The 18,004-nt window shown below is 39.9% G+C and overlaps 1 protein-coding gene across 1 annotated transcript in view; it reads left to right on the forward strand.

The window, feature by feature from the left end:
• PRG4 (proteoglycan 4) overlaps positions 1 to 18,004 on the forward strand; it is a 208,474-nt gene that overhangs the window by 34,864 nt on the left and 155,606 nt on the right. The window contains exons 2-5 of the mRNA XM_073582914.1: positions 5,402 to 5,524; positions 11,212 to 11,328; positions 12,007 to 12,129; positions 17,489 to 17,533. Of these exons, the coding sequence (XP_073439015.1) occupies positions 5,402 to 5,524; positions 11,212 to 11,328; positions 12,007 to 12,129; positions 17,489 to 17,533 (408 nt within the window). The remainder of the gene's footprint in view (positions 1 to 5,401; positions 5,525 to 11,211; positions 11,329 to 12,006; positions 12,130 to 17,488; positions 17,534 to 18,004) is intronic.

Below are 18,004 nucleotides of genomic sequence, written 5' to 3' on the forward strand. Positions count from 1 at the left end.
TCCAGAATTGCAGAGCAGCGTTGGAAGAAAACGCACTCGCAAGACGACTTCACCTCATTCAAACATGCAACACTCGCATTCAAATCAGTTCTCACCTCTGCTAAACAGATCTACTTTACATTCTTTTTTCTTTCTTATCACACAACCCTAAACAGTTGTTCAACACTTTTACCTCCCTCCTCCGCCCACCACTGCCCCCTCCGACTTCCCTAATATCTGCCGAGGACTTTGCCACAGACTTCACAATTAAGATAGACCAAACAAGGCAAGTCTTTGCTATCCAACCACCACAATCCCTTTGTATGCCAGACCAATGCCCTAACCCCATAACTTCCCTCTACAAAATTACTGAAGGAGAGCTTGCTCATCTCTTCTCCAAATCACACCTCACCACTTGTGCACTTTACCCAATCCCATCCCACCTCCTCCCCAACCTCACCACTACACTAATCCCATCCCTAACTAACTCTTCAACCTATCACTAACTTTTGGTACCTTCCGTTCTGCTTTCAAACATGCCGCAATCACACCTATCCTCAAAAAGCCATCCCTTGACCCGAGCGCCATGTCCAGCTATCGTCCCATATCTTTGCTCCCATTTGCTTCCAAACGCCTTGAGCACCACATCCACACTGAACTTTCCTCTCACCTTGCATCTAACTTGCTCTTCAACCACCTACAATATGGTTTCCGTCCCCACCATTCCACTGAGACTGCCCTTACCAAACTTACTAATGACTTACTTTCATCCAAAGCTAACAGACAATTCTCTATACTCCTGCTTCTAGACCTGTACTCTGCCTTCAACACAGTTGACCACTGACTCTTAGTATAGATCCTTTCTAACTTTGGTGTCAAAGACCTTGCCCTATCCTGGATCTCCTCATACCTTACCAACCGCACATTTAGCGTTTCATACTCCCACACTACGGGCTCATACTCACTTGCGAGAGACTCTGGGACTGGGACTGGAGCATGCGATGTCCCTCAAGGCTCTGTCCTAGGACCCCTTCTCTTCTCAATCTATACCCTTGGCCTGGGACAACTCATAAAATCCTATGGTGCTATATAAATAAATAATAATGATAATAATAACATTTTTATATAGTAGGATTACTTGGTTTAAGGGTTAAAACACTCACAATTTAAACATTGCTAATTGTTTGAAATTGTCATAAAATTTTCAATATTTTTATAAATAAATGCAGAAAATATTTACTTAAATTTAGCACTAGTATAAAGAACCATCTGTCACAAAAAATCAACCTTAGCTTCATTGGGATGTGTAAAAGCATTTTAGATTTATTACCACATAAATTGAGAAGTCAGATTTGAAACATTGGTCACTAAAGAGTTAAATTACAAACCTTGCAGCATACAGCTACTTTTCTCATTAACACATTGTTTTTTTTTTTGCATTCATTCAGAAAAAATATGTAAATAAAATGAAAGTCATTTTATATATTTGTGGGCCTAATGTATTTGTGCATGTGTAGAAGCATATTTCATATACTGTATGTGTGCATGTATGTGTGGGAGAAGGGGACCCAGACACACGTCCTGCACAGGTGACATTGGCCTTAAGTGTCCTCCCTTGTTTAGCAGGTATGTAATGATATGAATACTAAATATCTGCCTATATTTTCATGTGTTCTAAAACCACACATTTTACTTTATGCAGAGGTACCCAAAAGAAAGAGGAATTGTTTTCTGGAGACATTGCACTTGTAGTGCAGAGTTGTGAATCAGCATGCCAATCGACGTTGTAAGGAAAAGTTGTTTCACTTTTTTTCAATAAGTTGCTAAATCCTTTCCCTATTTTGTGATGTCTGATACACACATCACTTTGCTGCTATGAAGTGGTAAATGATCATTACTAGGGGGCAAAATGATTGTTACTGGGGGGGAGGAGTACCTGTTAGGTGCCAGGATTCTCCCTCTGCACAGGGTAGATTCCAAGCTTTGTCTGCCTCTGCAGTCTCCCATTCCGCTTCAGCTGCTGTGGGAGCTGCTTAGCAAAGACATTGGCCTCAGCGTCTTGCTCAGACTTGCGCTGTTTGCTTGGTTACTGCTGATTCTCCAGCCAAAGCTATAGTAACTATCAACAGGCAGCGGCAAACAGACGTTCCAGAGGCTAAGTCCAGAAATCACCCTACTGAGCATGCTAGTGAGGTGACGACCTCTCATTGGTGGTCGGTCGTCATCTGCTTGGGTGACGTGGCAGTTCTGGATTGGTCCACAAGCAAGGTCCTGTCTGACTGGACTTGAACAGGAACATATAAAAGGTTCCCTAGAGCATGGTGTATGGTGTGTTGCTGGATACATTACCACCCTGTGTGCACGTGTGCTTCTACTAGCACTGCGAGTGCATGTCTAGGCAGGCAGTGTAGGGTGGGAACTCCCACTTGGCTCAGCATCTGACACCGAGCGTCCTAAGTCGCATGTGCAGCTAGCACAGCCGTGTGTCAGAGCGAGCACAACCACCAGCCTAGACTTCCCTGGGGGGTAGCTAAAGAGACCCCCACTAGCGTCATTACCACTATAGTCCTGTGATGTCCAACAGGGTATAGTCTTGAGTGCTTCCTCTTCTTATAACGCTCTGTGAAGTAACAGAGTCAGGTGTTTCGCACCCTGTTCACACTGAGTGACATTTACCTTGGTGTGTTTACGGTGCTTGCTCGCAGCTTTGCTCTGCCATTATTCCATAGCTGCGGTTTCCCATCATCGCACGGTGGACCCCAGGTTGCGATCGCACTTTACCATCTTTTATATTCAGTGTGATCTGCTAACCCTAACAGTACCCAAAAGAAACCCGAATTGATCTATAAAAATCATGTACTTATTTGTACATTCTGAAACTTCAGTCTCCTTCTGAGTACTCCCCATATGCAGCCAGTCTATTGGGTCCTGGTCAGGGGTGAGCAGGCCAGGCATGGATTTTGCTGTAACTCTTTTCACACACTAGTCCTCTGTTAAAATTCACCAGTTCATCAGTGGTCCACATAGCTTCATGACTTTTTTCATCACATTTTCTTCAGTTTAGGTGGTCGATTATAATAGCAATAAAAAAAAAAGAAAAAATAGGCAAAAAATTGAAAAACTTATTGGAAAAAAAACTACTGAAGCCAAAGACAACCTTCCCCAACAATGTCGCTGGCATACTGATTCAGAATTGTTTTGTGAACAACTGAACACTCATCTAGAGACAAAAAACAGTACTACAAACCCACCACCATCCAGGATGTGGTTTCTGTTTCTTTTGGATTTCTCCTTGTATACTGCCGTTCAAAAGTTTGGGGTCACCCAGACAATTTTGTGTTTTCCATGAAAACTCATACTTTTATTAATCAAATGAGTTGCCAAATGAATTTTAAATCTAGTCCAGACATTGACAAGGTTCGAAAAAAAGATTTTTATTTGAAATATTAATTTTCTCCTTCAAACTTTCCTTTCGTCAAAGAATGCTCCCTTTGTAGCAATTACAACATTGCAGACCTTTGGAATTCTAGCAGTTAATTTGCTGAGGTAATCTGGAGAAATTTCACCCCATGCTTCCAGAAGCCCCTCCCACAAGTTGATTTGGCTTGATGGGCGCTTTTTGCGTACCATACGGTCAAGCTGCTCCCACAACAGCTCAATGGGGTTGAGATCTGGTGACTGCGCTGGCCACTCCATTACAGATAGAATACCAGCTGCCTGCTTCTTCCCTTGCATAATTTGGAGATGTGCTTTGGGTCATTGTCCTGTTGTAGGATGAAATTGGCTCCAATCAAGCGCTGTCTACAGGGTATGGCATGGCGTTGCAAAATGGAGTGATAGCTTTTCTTATTCAAAATCCCTTTTACCTTGTATAAATCTCCCACTTTACCAGCACCAAAGCAACCCCAGACCATCACATTACCTCCACCATGCTTGACAGATGGCGTCAGACACTCTTCTAGCATATTTTCAGTTGTTCTGCATCTCAGCTGTGCTAACATTCTTGAACAAGGGTTTTCAAGAGTATTGTAACCATCCATTAGCCTTCTTACACAGTTAGCAAACACAAAATGCCATAAGAACACTGGAGTGATGGTTGTTGGAAATGGGCCTCTATACACCTTTGAACGTATTGCATAACAATCCAGACGTTTGCAGCTAGAATAGTCATTTACCACATTAACAATGTATAGAGTGTATTTCTGAATCATTTAATGTTAGCTTCATTGGAAAAAACTGTGCTTTTCTTTCAATAATAAGGAAATTTCTAAGTGACCCTAAACTTTTGAACGGTACTGTACATTCATTGCTGCATTAACCATTTCACTGAGAAGAGAGAATAGCAGTAGTCAGACCTATGCAGGTAAGTAATTGCAATCTTTTTCCGTTCCAGCTCACATATATCTAAGTGGTCCTCAAATGACAATGATCCATTCCCATTCATAAAGCAAGTATTTCTTTATTCTCATCTTCAGCCATGAATTCAACAAATGTAATGGATTAAAATAAAATATAATGAGTAGCAACATTATGTAGATAATAACCACTAAGGGTTAAAAAAAGCAAGTCAGCACATAATACAAACAAACATACGCAAAAGCCATTTTATCTTTTTTATGATTCCTCTATTTTAAAATGAATTTGTCACCAGGTTTTTGGCACCTAGTCTGAAAGCAGCAAAATATAGGGTCAGAATCTCTGATTCCTATGATGCATCAATTTTTAGGCTCTTTGCTCAAGTTTTAATTAAAATCACTCTTTTATCAGCAGGAGATTATCAGTAGGGAACTAGTAAACCTGCTGCCATGTAGTCTTCCATATTTATGAGCTCTGTATAACCACACCTCCACCACTGATTGGCAGCTCTCTGCCTATGCACAGTGTACATAGGAAACAGTGTACAGCCCACATCAAAGTCAGGGACACAACATGCTATTTAAACATATGTCAAATCGTGAAGGGGTCATAGACATTACTGTGACCCTTTAACATACAGATGTTGCTGCATTGCATGGTTTAATAATCCATTAGTGGATATTTCCTGGGTGTCTGATCATCTTAAATTTACATTCATCTATTACTAGCAGGATTTTTTTCTGACCCGGTTGTACTTATAACATCTAAACACACAGCATACAGACTGAAATGAATGAAATCAATTTAGCGTTTTTTTTTTATCTTTCTTTCAAAAATGTGAAGAATACATTTGTAATCAAAATTATTTCTACCAATGTGACCTATAAATATCATGGATGATTTTCAAGTATTTGTATTCCCATGCCCTACAGTTCATACTCCAATTTACCAATTTTCAGTTCACATAAAACCATTTTAATAAGAAATAAAGGTTTCGGATTCAACATAACCTCTTAGTAAATCATCTTGGTTTGCGGTAATAGACAATGTCTGTGTTTAATTATAGGTCAATCAAGCTGTGTTGGGAGATGTGGTCAAGGGTACACACGATCGGACCCATGCCATTGTGATTATACCTGTATGTCTTATATGGAATGTTGTCAGGACTTCAAGACAGTTTGCACATCAGGTAACCCACAAGGTTAACATGCAGCGTGATTGCCTGCAGCTCAGTAACAGTTCAATAGGGTGTGTCCCCATAAGATTACTAGGAAGAAATTGTAGAAGCAGCTGACATCTTTGTTACAGGACAGGAACTCAGCATACAGGACTATTAAATGTCACATTTATATTACTTCACTATGGCCCATATATCACATAAAAGGAAAGTCATTAGACTCACTAGAATTATGTGATAAGCAGAGATTGACAACTTTAAGGTTCGAAAGTAAATATATTGCTATTGAAATGTTACATTTTTACATATTTACATATCCTGATGATTTTGGCCTTATAACATGCACAGAAGCTGTCACCAATGGGTTTGAATGGCTACTAAAGGTAACATCGTCACCTGTGACCTGTTTGCTTGTAATCTGTGTGCGTGCCTAAAAGCTGAGTGAGTTTCTGAGATCCAGACAGACTCTTGCATCTTTTATCCAGCCACTGATGTTTCTGGATTGTGAGTCATGGGGAAAACAAAAGAATTGTCAACAGATCTACGGGAAAAGGTAGTTGAACTGTATAAAACAGGAAACGGATACAAAAAGATTTCCAAGGAATTGTTAATGCCAGTCGGCAGCATTCAAACTGTGATTAACAAATGAAAAATTAGGGGCTTTGTAAAAACAAAACCACGGTCAGGTAGACCAACAAAAATTTCATCCACAATTGCCAGGAAAATTGTTCGAGATGCAAAGAAAAACCCACAAGTAACATCAGCTGAAATACTGGACTCTCTGAAAACTAACGGTGTGGCTGCTTCAAGATGCACAATAAGGAGGCATTTGAAAAATGGGCTGCATGGTCGAGTCACCAGAAGAAAGCCATTACTGCGCAAATGCCACAAAGTATCTTGCTTGCAATGCGCAAGACAGCACATAGATAAGCCTCAGAACTTCTAGAATGAGGTAATTTGGAGTGATGAGACAAAAATTGAACTTTTTGGCCACAACCATAAACATTACTTTTGGAGAGATGTCAACAAGGCCTATGATGAAAGGAACACCATTCCTACTGTAAAGTACGGAGGTGGATCGCTGATGCTTTGGGGATGTGTGACCTACAGAGGCACAGGAAACTTAGATTTGAAGGAAAGATGAATGCAGCACGTCATCAGCAAATACTGGAGGGAAATTTGCAATCATCAGCCCAGAAGCTGCAAATGGGACGTACTTGGACGTTCCAACATGACAACAATCCAAAGCACAAGGCCAATTCGACCTGTCATTGGTTACAGCAGAACAAAGTGAAGGTTCTGGAGTGGCCATCTCAGTCTCCTGATCTCAATATCATTGAGCCACTCTGGGGAGATCTCAAGCGCACAGTTCATGCTAGAGAGCCCAGGAATTTACAGGAACTGGAGGCTTTTTGCCAAGAAGAGTGGGCAGTTTTACCATTTGAGAAAATTAAGAACCTTGTCCACAACTACCACAAAAGACTTCAAGCTGTCATTGATGCCAGAGGGGGCAATACACTGTATTAAGAAATGGGGTATGTAAACTTTTGATCAGAGTAATTTAGATGATTTGGGTTGTCATTATGATATAAAAAGAGAAAAACAGTAGTTTGACAATAAATGGCTTCACTCAACCATTAACCATTAGTGAAGAAAAAGTTTTGGTGTTATCATTCATAATGTCTGAAAAAAGGCCAAGGAAGCAAAAATTCTGCCAGGGTATGTAAACTTTTGAGCACAACTGTATGTACTGGATTGGAGAACTTGGGGGACCTGACAGGTTTCCTTTAACTGAAACTACGTAAACTGACAAGCAGTTGTCCGTTCGCAAACATCTAAGGTACACATCAATGCTTAACAGATTTACAAACACATCGTAGCCATACAATTACATTAGGAAAAAATGGAACAACAAGAGCCAATAATCCTATACATTAATATTCAAACCACTGATATGAATTTACTAGCTGGAATACTACATCTAGCTATATAATAAGCAATTATAAAACTGTAGTTTTCAAAATCATAAAGACAAGAAAACTTACACTGGGGTAGTAAACTAGGGAAATAAGGAGAGAGGTCCTCCTACGGTACTCGGTAAACTAGAATTTAGAATACGCACAGTATTTCACAATTGATGGATAATCCAAGAAGCATCTCATGTAGGTAAAACAGAATAGATTAATGTTTAGTTTATTAAAGCTGTAAGGTTTTCTAGACCCCTGTCCACTTCGATCTTGGAGTAGAGATTCAGTAGAGCTGGTGGGGCGGCAGTCTGCTTCCTCCATTTAACTATAGGGCAGTGGACTGCTGTTAGAATATGCAGGAACAGCTTAGTAACTTGTGATATTATTATTTTTTATTATTGAGGCCATTTATTCCACAGTTCTGCACCCAAATTCTGTTCATATTAGAGGTTAGACTACTGAAAAGTAGAAGGCGTGATAGGAGGGAACGAAGAGAGGAGACCAGAAAGCTTTTACAACAGAGTCACCAAATTTCTGTGGTGAAGGACATAGGCCCTAAAAACATGTGAACAGGAGAATTGCTTTGGATTAGTCTATAAAAGTTAATTAGGTTGTTGAGGGGCTAGGTAAAGCTTTTCTATTTCTATCCAAAGTTTAGCCAAGGAAGGTTCAGTTTGGTAGAGCTAACTATGTGGGGACTCTCTCTCTCTGTAGGACAATTTCCCAATAATAATAGATAATATTTGGTGCTGACAGCCCTCCAAAACTTCTAGCAGCAAGTAGAACTATTTAAAATTGACTATTCTTCACTTTTTCATAACTCAATAGCATTAGTGAAAAAAAACAAACTTTATAATATATAACACATAAAATGCCTCTTTTCCAATTTGTAGTTTCTGCCCCACCTTCTTCTACACTAATTGTTCTCTCTAAATCAATGTCTCTACAATGAAACCTCTATACAAAAGTCTGGACACAGAAGGATCATGCTACATGCTGCAGCCTATAGAAGGTTATGGAGATGCAGGGGTAGGAGTAGGGAGGAGCTGCTCGGCTTAGAAAGATCAAAGAGACAGACAATACGGCAGTTTCTAGTAGCTCAGAGCAGAGCTGTATTCACAGCTGCATTGCTCAGTACTGCTGTATGATGTCCTCCATGCTTCTGACATTTAGAGTGAGTTACAGAGGGCTAGGAAACAAGATATGATCCTTGAGTCTTCTATAAGTGGAATAATAGCAGCTAGCTTCTCCATACACTAGAGCTGGGATCAAATAAAACTGATGGTTAGAAAATGAGCATACAGGAGGTAAAAACTATGCCGACAGATGATCTTGAAATGACAGGCACTGTATACTTTAAAGAGTAGCAGTTGTTTTAATTTTTATTTCATGAATCAATAATACATGGGAAAGTAAGGTACTATGTAATGTATCTCATCACAGACATCTGCTTTTTTCTCACCAGGACTGAGCAGTCATTCTCAAAATTCTCAATTCGGGGTGAAGTCTGTGTTCAGTGAAGACACAATGCTACATTACTGAGATAGGAGATGACAGTTACTACAGATACAATTTTGCCGCTAGCATCTCCTCCTCCATCTACATAGAATCAGCATTAGGTGCAATCTCTCATCTTAGTCATGGGAAAGTCTGCTTTCAGTGAAGATGGATTTTACCTGTGAAGTGGGAATTTAGAGAATTAGGCTGCATTCACACATTGCAGTTTTTTTGCGTTTTCGTGGCGGTTTTTAACGCTCGATTTTGCTGCGAAAACGCAAAAAAACAGCATCCCATGCAATCCTATGGGATTCCGCAATGCTGTACTAATGCTGCGGATTTTCCCGCAGCGGAATCGCATCGCGGAAAAATATGCAGCATGCTCATTAATTTTGCGGAATCGCGGCGTTTTCGCCCACATAGGAATGCATTGTTCTGCTTACATTCTGCTTGTGGCTGTGCCCACCATGCGAAAAGTAAGCAGAACATTTGCGGATGGTACCCAGGAGGTGGAGGAGAGGAGACTGTCCTCCGGGCTCTGGGTACCATATCCCTGTAAAAAATAGAATTAAAATAAAAAATCGGGTTATATTCACCTTCCGGCGTCCTGCGCAGCCTTACCGATGCTCTCACCAACTCCCGTTCCCAGTAATACCTTGCGGCAAGGACTTGTGATGACGTAGCGGTATCGCGAGACCACTACAGTATCGCAAGACCGCGACGTCATCAAAGGTCATTGTTGCAATGCATCACTGGGAACGGGACCTGCCAGGAGCATCGCGATGATCGGGAACGCTGCGCGGGACGTCAGAAGGTGAGAAAATCATGATTTTTTTTATTATTTTTAACATTAGCTCTTTTTACTACTGATGCTGCATAGGCGGCCTCAACAGTAAAAAGTTGGTCACACTTGTCAAACACTATCTTTGACAAGTGTGACCAACCTGTCAATCAGTTTTCCAAGCGATGCTACAGATCGCTTGGAAAATGCTAGCATTCTGCAAGCTAATTACACTTGCAAATGGCTAGTTTTTCCGTGGGAAAATCACGGGAATTTAAAATGCGGTTTTCCCGCGGAATGGAATTCCAGAATTCCCACAGTAACTTCCGCGGGAATTCCGCTACGTGTGCACATAGCCTTAATGAACAGTCTTTCTAGAGAAAGGAGCAGATTTCTCTGAAAACTTACAAAGTTTCTTATTTTCACATGTACTGTTGAGCTACTGTACTAAGTCTAATTAAAAGTATGGTTGCACCTTAAATGCTAATCCTCTGGGAGAGAGCAGTTGTTGCAGAGCAGAAGCAATTGGCAACTATGAAATCTATTGCCTTCAATTAGAAAATCAATAAGTCACATAACAGCCACTGGGATCCAGTATGGAACTGCAAGCAGAGCTTGTATCAGTGCCTGTCACACATGACTGCTAGACCCTAATGAGGCAATGCCCAGAAACATGCACATGGCTCTGACAGCGGCCGTGCACACAACATCCAGGCTTCACACAACATCCAGGCTTTCCAATTGTGGTGGATTATCACCAGAAATCTCAGTGTATATGAGGGCATGTGGCCACATCACTAATATTCCTGTCTACAATGTGCAATAATGCCCCATGGACTGCTGCTATTAATGTGAGAGTATATCTGTGGGTCCGATCAGGCACTGTGATCATTTTCTGGTGCGGCTGGAACAGTTTCACCTGGTACACAGGTAGGTTCTTGATATCAAGTAGTTTATAAAAGAAGAAATGTCAATAGGTTTCCCTACAACAGAAATAGATCAGCCATTTACAGGATAGACAATAAATGTCTTGGAGCCTACCCTCCGCGGCAGTCTCTTGGAGTCCCATTGACATACAATAAAGCCGCGCAGCACAAGCTCCATTCAAAGTGCCTCTCACTACAGTCATGTACGACAGAGACACAGGGGCACAACTGTTAGTGATGATTGGGGTCCTAGCAGTGGTCCCCACCCATTATCACACAGTTATCTCTTATCCTGTGGATACTTGAGAAACATCTATTGTTGGGAAACTCCTTTAACTTTGATGAGACTGGACTACCATGTAATGTGGCACTAAGAAAGGACATGTTACCTTCCACACAGGGAGTACGAGATATAGTAAGTAGCAGTACAGTGACCCAAGGACAGGAGGGCGCAGTATCTCTCTCCAGGTATGAAATATGAGAGAGATGATGAGAACTGGTTAATGACTGACTGTGCTTTATATGCAGACGGCTCATGCAAAGGACGATGCCATGAGGGGTTTATAAGGGGACAGAATTGTGATTGTGACCCTGGCTGTGGAAAATTTGGCAAATGCTGCCCAGACTATGAAGAAAGTTGTGCCCGTAAGTATCCAAAATGAATTTATATCATGTAAATTCACATGTAGCATTTTTCTTCCAGAAATATCGGTGAGGGAAAACCTGGTCCATATGTTGGAATGTTTTGTTTTTTTATCCTACACCATGTGTAAGCCTCATTGAGACAAATGGAAAAGGCCATAAATCTGTCAGTGTAAAACTATCCCTATACTTATCAATGAATTCTGTACATGGGGATGGAGCTTTAACAGACTTGAAGTTAATGGAAGAGTGCAGCTACCGTACTTATGTTTAACACTCATTTTTTTTAAATGGTCAATGTCATTATGGTCAAGTGGGAGGATGGCTGCAATATTAACGCAGAAATTACCCAGCATTAATTAAAGAAAACAATTCTACTATTATATTGGCATTATAGCTGAGTATCTTTTTTGCCAAATCAAGGTCTATGTCAAGACAAAGGTTTCCAAATATTTTTTGTAAGAATTGCTAATACAAACTGTTGACACCCAATATGGTAACCATTACGTCTCCCAGATTTCTAAGGTTCTTGGATGACAATAAGCTTAGATTATGTTACAGACACTTGCTGTTATGTACCTTTCATTTACTATTACCTAAGTCTTTTTTCCTTATTCTTAATATTTTAAATAGTGTTGTATTCTTACCGGTCAGAGATAATCCTGGAATATGTCTCCACAGAACCAACGCAGGATGCACGACCTCCCTCTTCATCCCCAGATCAGGAAACTCGTGATGAAAAAGAAAAGCCTCCAGAACCCACTACCAAACCAAAGGACCAAGTACCAGAAGAGGCACCAGAAGGTAACATGTTCTGGTTAGAGAGCCTTCAGAAATACAAATATACAGTATATGTATAATGACTCGCTATACTACACAGTGCACTATACAGATATGTGCAGTACCTTAATTCAAGAGCATCCTTGTCATATACAGAGGCTTGTGAAATATTCACCCCCTAGGCTTTTTTCATATTTTGCTACCTCACAACCTGGAATTTCACTTGTTTTAAGGGTTTGCATCAGTACATGTAAAGGGCATGTCTACAACTGTGAAGATTTGTTTTTCTTTATTATTGTGAAGCAAACACCAAATAGGACAATAATAACTGAAAACATCAGTGTGCATAACTATTCACCTCCCTAAAGTCAGTACTTTGTAGAGCCTCCTTTTGCGGCAATTACAGCTGCAAGCCGCATTGCATAAGTCTCTCTTGCTTAATGGTGTTTCCGCCTCTGTGGCCTTTCAGAAAAGGTGGGTATAAACTGACAGGCCATGGGACACTTATATTGCACACAGGGGGACTTCCTGTCATCAAGCATTTGATTTATGTAGGTAATTGATTGCAGCAAAAAAAATTAAGGGCTTCTTAGGAAAAGGGGTGAATACATATGAACATAGCAATTGCTTGTTATTTGATCCATAATGTAGTTTAGATCTTTATTTTTCTCACTTCACCAACTTAGACTATTTAGTGCTGTTGCCTCGCGCACAAATCGGATTACAAAAAATGTAAACAAAGATTGTAATGTAACAAAACAGGTGAAAGACAAAGGGTGGAATAATTTTGCAAGCCTCTGTATGTCACATTCAGTCACCAGTTTTAGCAAAGAAACAAGATTACTTACTGCAAAGAAATAAAAGAGCGGAATTCTTTGGCTTTTGCAGAGAATGTTTAGGGTACTGAATTATGTAGTTCTTTAGAAAATGTAGGTTTAATTGGATGTGGTCCAAAATAAATACAGATAGTCTAAAGGAGTCCAATATGCTGAACAGTGCAGAAGATCTTTTTTATTATTTGTCTATGGGTTATAGTTAATTTAGTGACAAAATGCATAATCGATGGGGAAAGGTTGAACTTGATGGACCGAGGTCTTTTTTCAATCAATATAACAATGTTTGAAGGAATAATAATTTCTTACCCATTGAAACACTTGCCACTCTAGAGGTGCCCACTGGTTGTGTGATGATGACGTTCTCTCCATCGGTCACCTGACTGCTTCAGTAAATAACTAGCCTCAACGTTGATGTTTGCATGTTTGGCACATGACTACTGAGGCCAGAGAATGCTATTCATGTGGTTGATAGATGGGACATCATCACTGCAGGCTTTTAGTGGTCAAACTAATAATTCCGTTTAAGGGAACATAAAAAATGAGTGATGATCCCTAATGGTATATGCACACTGTGTATTTTTCTGTTTGTTCTGCTCTGAAACAATAAAAAGAATAAGACATGTTCATTTTTTTGAGCTATTTCAACTTCTTCAGGTGTCATAACAAGTGACTGCTCCATTCTTCAAGCAGTTTGTGTTTGGATGCCGCTCATTAGTATACAGTATATGCAAGATCAAAAGAAAAGATGGCAAAAACATGACAAAGGTGTCAAGGAAGACACTTCAGGGAAAAGCACTGATTGCATCTTCTTGAAACATCTGCCCATTGTCAAACTCGGCTGGATCGCTGCCCTGTAGCAGCCGTCATATGCACATACCCTAAGACAGTAACATTTCACTAGATAGATGATGTTAGATATTAACTGTGATATTTGGTGACTGCGCCATTCAGGGTTTACATTTTATTTATTTTTTTATGAAAGATGTGCCGTGATTGATAGCTATAGCCAACAAGGTCGATACTTACTTTTATATGGTTTTGATAAATCTACACTAGTGTTGTGATCCCAGTCTGGGATTTTCTTCATTACCAGATGAGACCAGGCTCAAATGATGGTAAAAAATAATATCATTATTTGTATAGATTTCCTTATGAATGGTGAGATGTTCTTTTCCTGAAATTCTGTGCCCTTTTTTCTCCACATACCATATTTTTCAAACTGTAAGATCTGGCGGATCATAAGACACACCCCAAATTTTGGGGTGCAAATAGGAATAAAAAGATTTTTATAAGATGGGGTCTATCTTATAGTACAAATTTAAGTTATTTTACATGAGGGCCAGCGGTGGTGGAGTGGTGGTCACAGGAGGCATGATCCCTTCCTCAGGAGGCCGACAGAAGCAGAAGTGGGACAATGCTGCGGAACCTGGGTGGGAGGAGGTGGTATCCCACTTGTGCAATGCGGGCCCGGTGTCGGAGGTGAGGTAGAACAGAGTGTGTTGTGTGGAGCAGAGTTCCTTCCTCAGTAAGCCGGCAGCAGTAGAAGTGTGACAATGCCATGGCCCTTTGTTGGGAGTGAGCAGAGCAGAGTGCATCACTGGTTTCCCAGTTTACTGAAGCAGTGGGCTGCCAGAGGCGGTGCTTGCACAGATTGGGATCTCAGCCTCTGTCGTCCTTTTCCCTGCAGCCCACAGCCTCAGGAAAATGGCTGCTGAAGGTGGCTGAGCCAAGATCCCAATATGCGCACATGTCTCCTCTGACAGCCCATGGCTTCAGGAAAATTTCCGCCGGGAAGCCAATGATGCACGCCACTTTGCTCACTGTCAACACCAGGTCGCAGTATTGCCACACTTCTGCCGCCGCCCGCTCTCTGAGGAAGGAACCCTGCTCCACCACTACCACAACCCCCCAGTAAGCCTGCATTTGGGCTATAAGACGCATCCCCATTTTCTTCCCAAATTGGAGGGGAAAGAAGTGTGTTTTATAATCCGAAAAATGTGATATACTGTTAATCATTGTGGCCAAGGAGTTCTATTTTAACCTCATCGGTACACAGGATTTGTTTCCAAAATCCATCAAGCTTGTTTAGATGTTCTTTTTCATACTTCTGATGCTGAATTTTATGGTGAGGACGCTGGAGATGTATTCTTCTGATGACTCTTCCATGAAGGCCATATTTTTGCAGGTGTCTATGAACAGTAGAACAATGCACCACAACTCCAGAGTCTTCTAAATCTTTCTGAAGGTCTTTTGCAGTCAAGCAGGGCTTCTGATTTGCCTCTCTAGCAATCCTACAAGCAGTTCTCACTGAAATTTTGCTTTGTCGTCCAGACATTATTTTGACCTCCACTGTTCCTGTTAACTGCCATTTCTTAATTACATTTCGAACTGAGGAAAGAGCAACTTGAAAACACTTTGCTATCTTCTTATAGCCTTCTCCTGCTTTGCGGGCCTCCACAATTTTTATTTTCAGAGTGCTAGACAGCTGAATAGAAAAAACCATGGCTGTTGTTTTTTTACACAAGTTTAGAGGAGGTTGGGTTTTTACAAAAATGGAAAATTTGCATCACCTGGCCTTTCAAAATGATGAACAAGTCATAAACCTAGCAGGTTAATTAAGGACTGAAGCCTTAGTCAAAGTTATCTGAGCACACAAATCTCCAAGGTTGCCCAAACTTTTGCATTGGCCCATTTTCCTTTTTGTAACTTTTAAAATGTAAAAAATGACAATTTTTTTGCAGAAAATACAAAGGAAATGTCATCTTTAACTTTAGGCCTTTTAGAGTTCATTTCATCTTCAACTTGCTCAGCTGTGTACAATAATGGTAATTTTGAACAGAGATGCCCAAACTTTTTCATGCCACTGTATTTTTTGTCATATTGCTCTGTGGACAATGGAGGAGATCTGCTAAGTTAACTACACCACAATTAAGGTTGCCAAAGAGTTTGTGCAATGTAGAAAAGCGTTCTTAAATAATAAGCAGACGCATTCTCACCTTTAAGTGCACCCGAAGATCCAGCACTAACAGCTTTGGAAGCCTGTGGAAGTCAGAGGACCACTGCAGGCTTTGATTGGCTGCAGTGATTAGATGGCTAGAAGAGAATGTCAGATGATGCGCTACTTTAATCTTCTAACCGCTGCATCAAATCACAAGATGATGCAGTCCTCTGACGTCTGAACAGAGCAGACATCACTTTTGAAGCAGCCTGTGCTGGATCGGCAGGGATGCTTGAAGGTCAGTATGTTAGCACTTTTTACTTACACATCCATGCCTGAGGAAAAAAGTTCTATATTGTATGACCTCTTTTATGCTTTATATCACAATTGTTATGTGTTTAGACACTTTTTGCTCAACAAAGGGGTATAACTTAGCAGGGAAAATGCATTATTTTTTTGTGAAGGGGTAAGTTTGAGATGCAAAACCATTTGCCAAAACTTTGGAGAAGAATATTTGCACAAAGGCAACCAAGTAATGAGTGCTTTTACTTTGATAAGTTTGGTTTATCTTTAGACACTTTGGGTTTTCAGCACAAGACAATGATATATTTGATACATTTTCATACATTCTAGTTTAGACTTATGCTAAAAATGGAGATGTAAGTCTGTGCAGAATAGGTAAATCTGCTCTAATGAATGTGAGAAACCTTCTGACAGACGAACAATAGTAGAGATAGTTTTGCATCCATTTTGTATTGCGTCTTCATTACTATACTCTTTGACAGGAGTATAAATAGTTGACTATTAGAGTCTTTGACAGGCTCCAAGGTATGTAATTCATATAATAGTTGCTTAATTTGCACAAGTTTTGTTACATGAGGAGTAAACCGTAATATAAAGCTGAAAAACAGAGGGTTTCTAAGTGTTTTGTGCTGCCTCTTATAATACACTAGAGGTTCTTATCCCTGGGATAAAAGTATTCCTTTGGCAGATAACTTGATAAAACCATTTGCTAAGTAATGAATTGCTCTCATCCAAGGCTGAAGAACATTATGTACACTTAATATGTAATTATAGTGACTTGGAAGCAATTTAGCGGTAAATCAGGACCTGTTGTGCCGTGCACATACTGTGATGCTACATTGGATCGGCGGATAGTAACATATATAAACATGGCAACAGTCATTTGGACTGTTCTCTTGATAACGGGGTTTCCATAATTTAGGTTAACACCCATAATAAATCTGAGAAAAGGCGAAAGAAAAACAAAAAACTAATTAGCCGTAATGTTTTCCTAACTATTACATGTCTTCCTCTTCTCTGCAAACTATTAGGAAAGCCTATGACTAAATGTCAGATGGTTTTCGTTTTCTGTAAGGCAGAAAGTTAGAAGAGGAAGTTTTGAATATTTATGTAGTTTGAGCGGTCCAGATATCTTCTTGTTTCTATTTTCTGTAGTACTTAAAGAGGAAACTCTAATTTTTGTAAATAGCACAGATTTTCTTCAAATGCAAACCTATTTTTGGGCTTCATATAATCTACTTATGCTAATAGTCAAAATATTCATACTAAATGACTTATATCCAATACATTGTTCATGTTAATGTAGATCGCATTCAGAAAGATGAAGCAATGCCAGAAAGAGCTAAGAAAGGTAAATTGTAATGGCTTTATTTTAGAAAGATTATAATTATTTAAGCAAGATGTGCGCAAAACATCTACAAAATAAAGTCAGTAACCTAACGTTAGACTTCTCTATTAGTTTTTGGATGTCAATTACATTTTACTTGCCTTTTATTTTAAAAACGGTGTATATTATGTTGTCTATACTGGAGACAGTTGGATTGGCTACTACCAAGTTGTTTCACCCCTTCACCTCGAAGCCTGTTTTCACCTTCCTAACCAAGCCGAATTTTACAATTCTGACCAATGCCAATATATGTGGCAATAATTCTGAAATGCTTCAACGAATCCCAGTGCTTCCAAGACTGTTTTTAGTGACACATTGTTCTTTATGATAGTGGTAAATTTAGGTTGAATTTTTTTGCAATTATTTTTGAAAATTTCAGAATTTTCAAATTGTCAATTTTTATTTCCTTAAACCAGTTAGTCAGGCTGTATAAAA

Source organism: Dendrobates tinctorius, unplaced genomic scaffold, assembly GCF_039654945.1.
Source record: "Dendrobates tinctorius isolate UK_male_01 unplaced genomic scaffold, ASM3965494v1 ptg000074l, whole genome shotgun sequence".
In the NCBI taxonomy this organism is placed as follows: domain Eukaryota; kingdom Metazoa; phylum Chordata; class Amphibia; order Anura; family Dendrobatidae; genus Dendrobates; species Dendrobates tinctorius.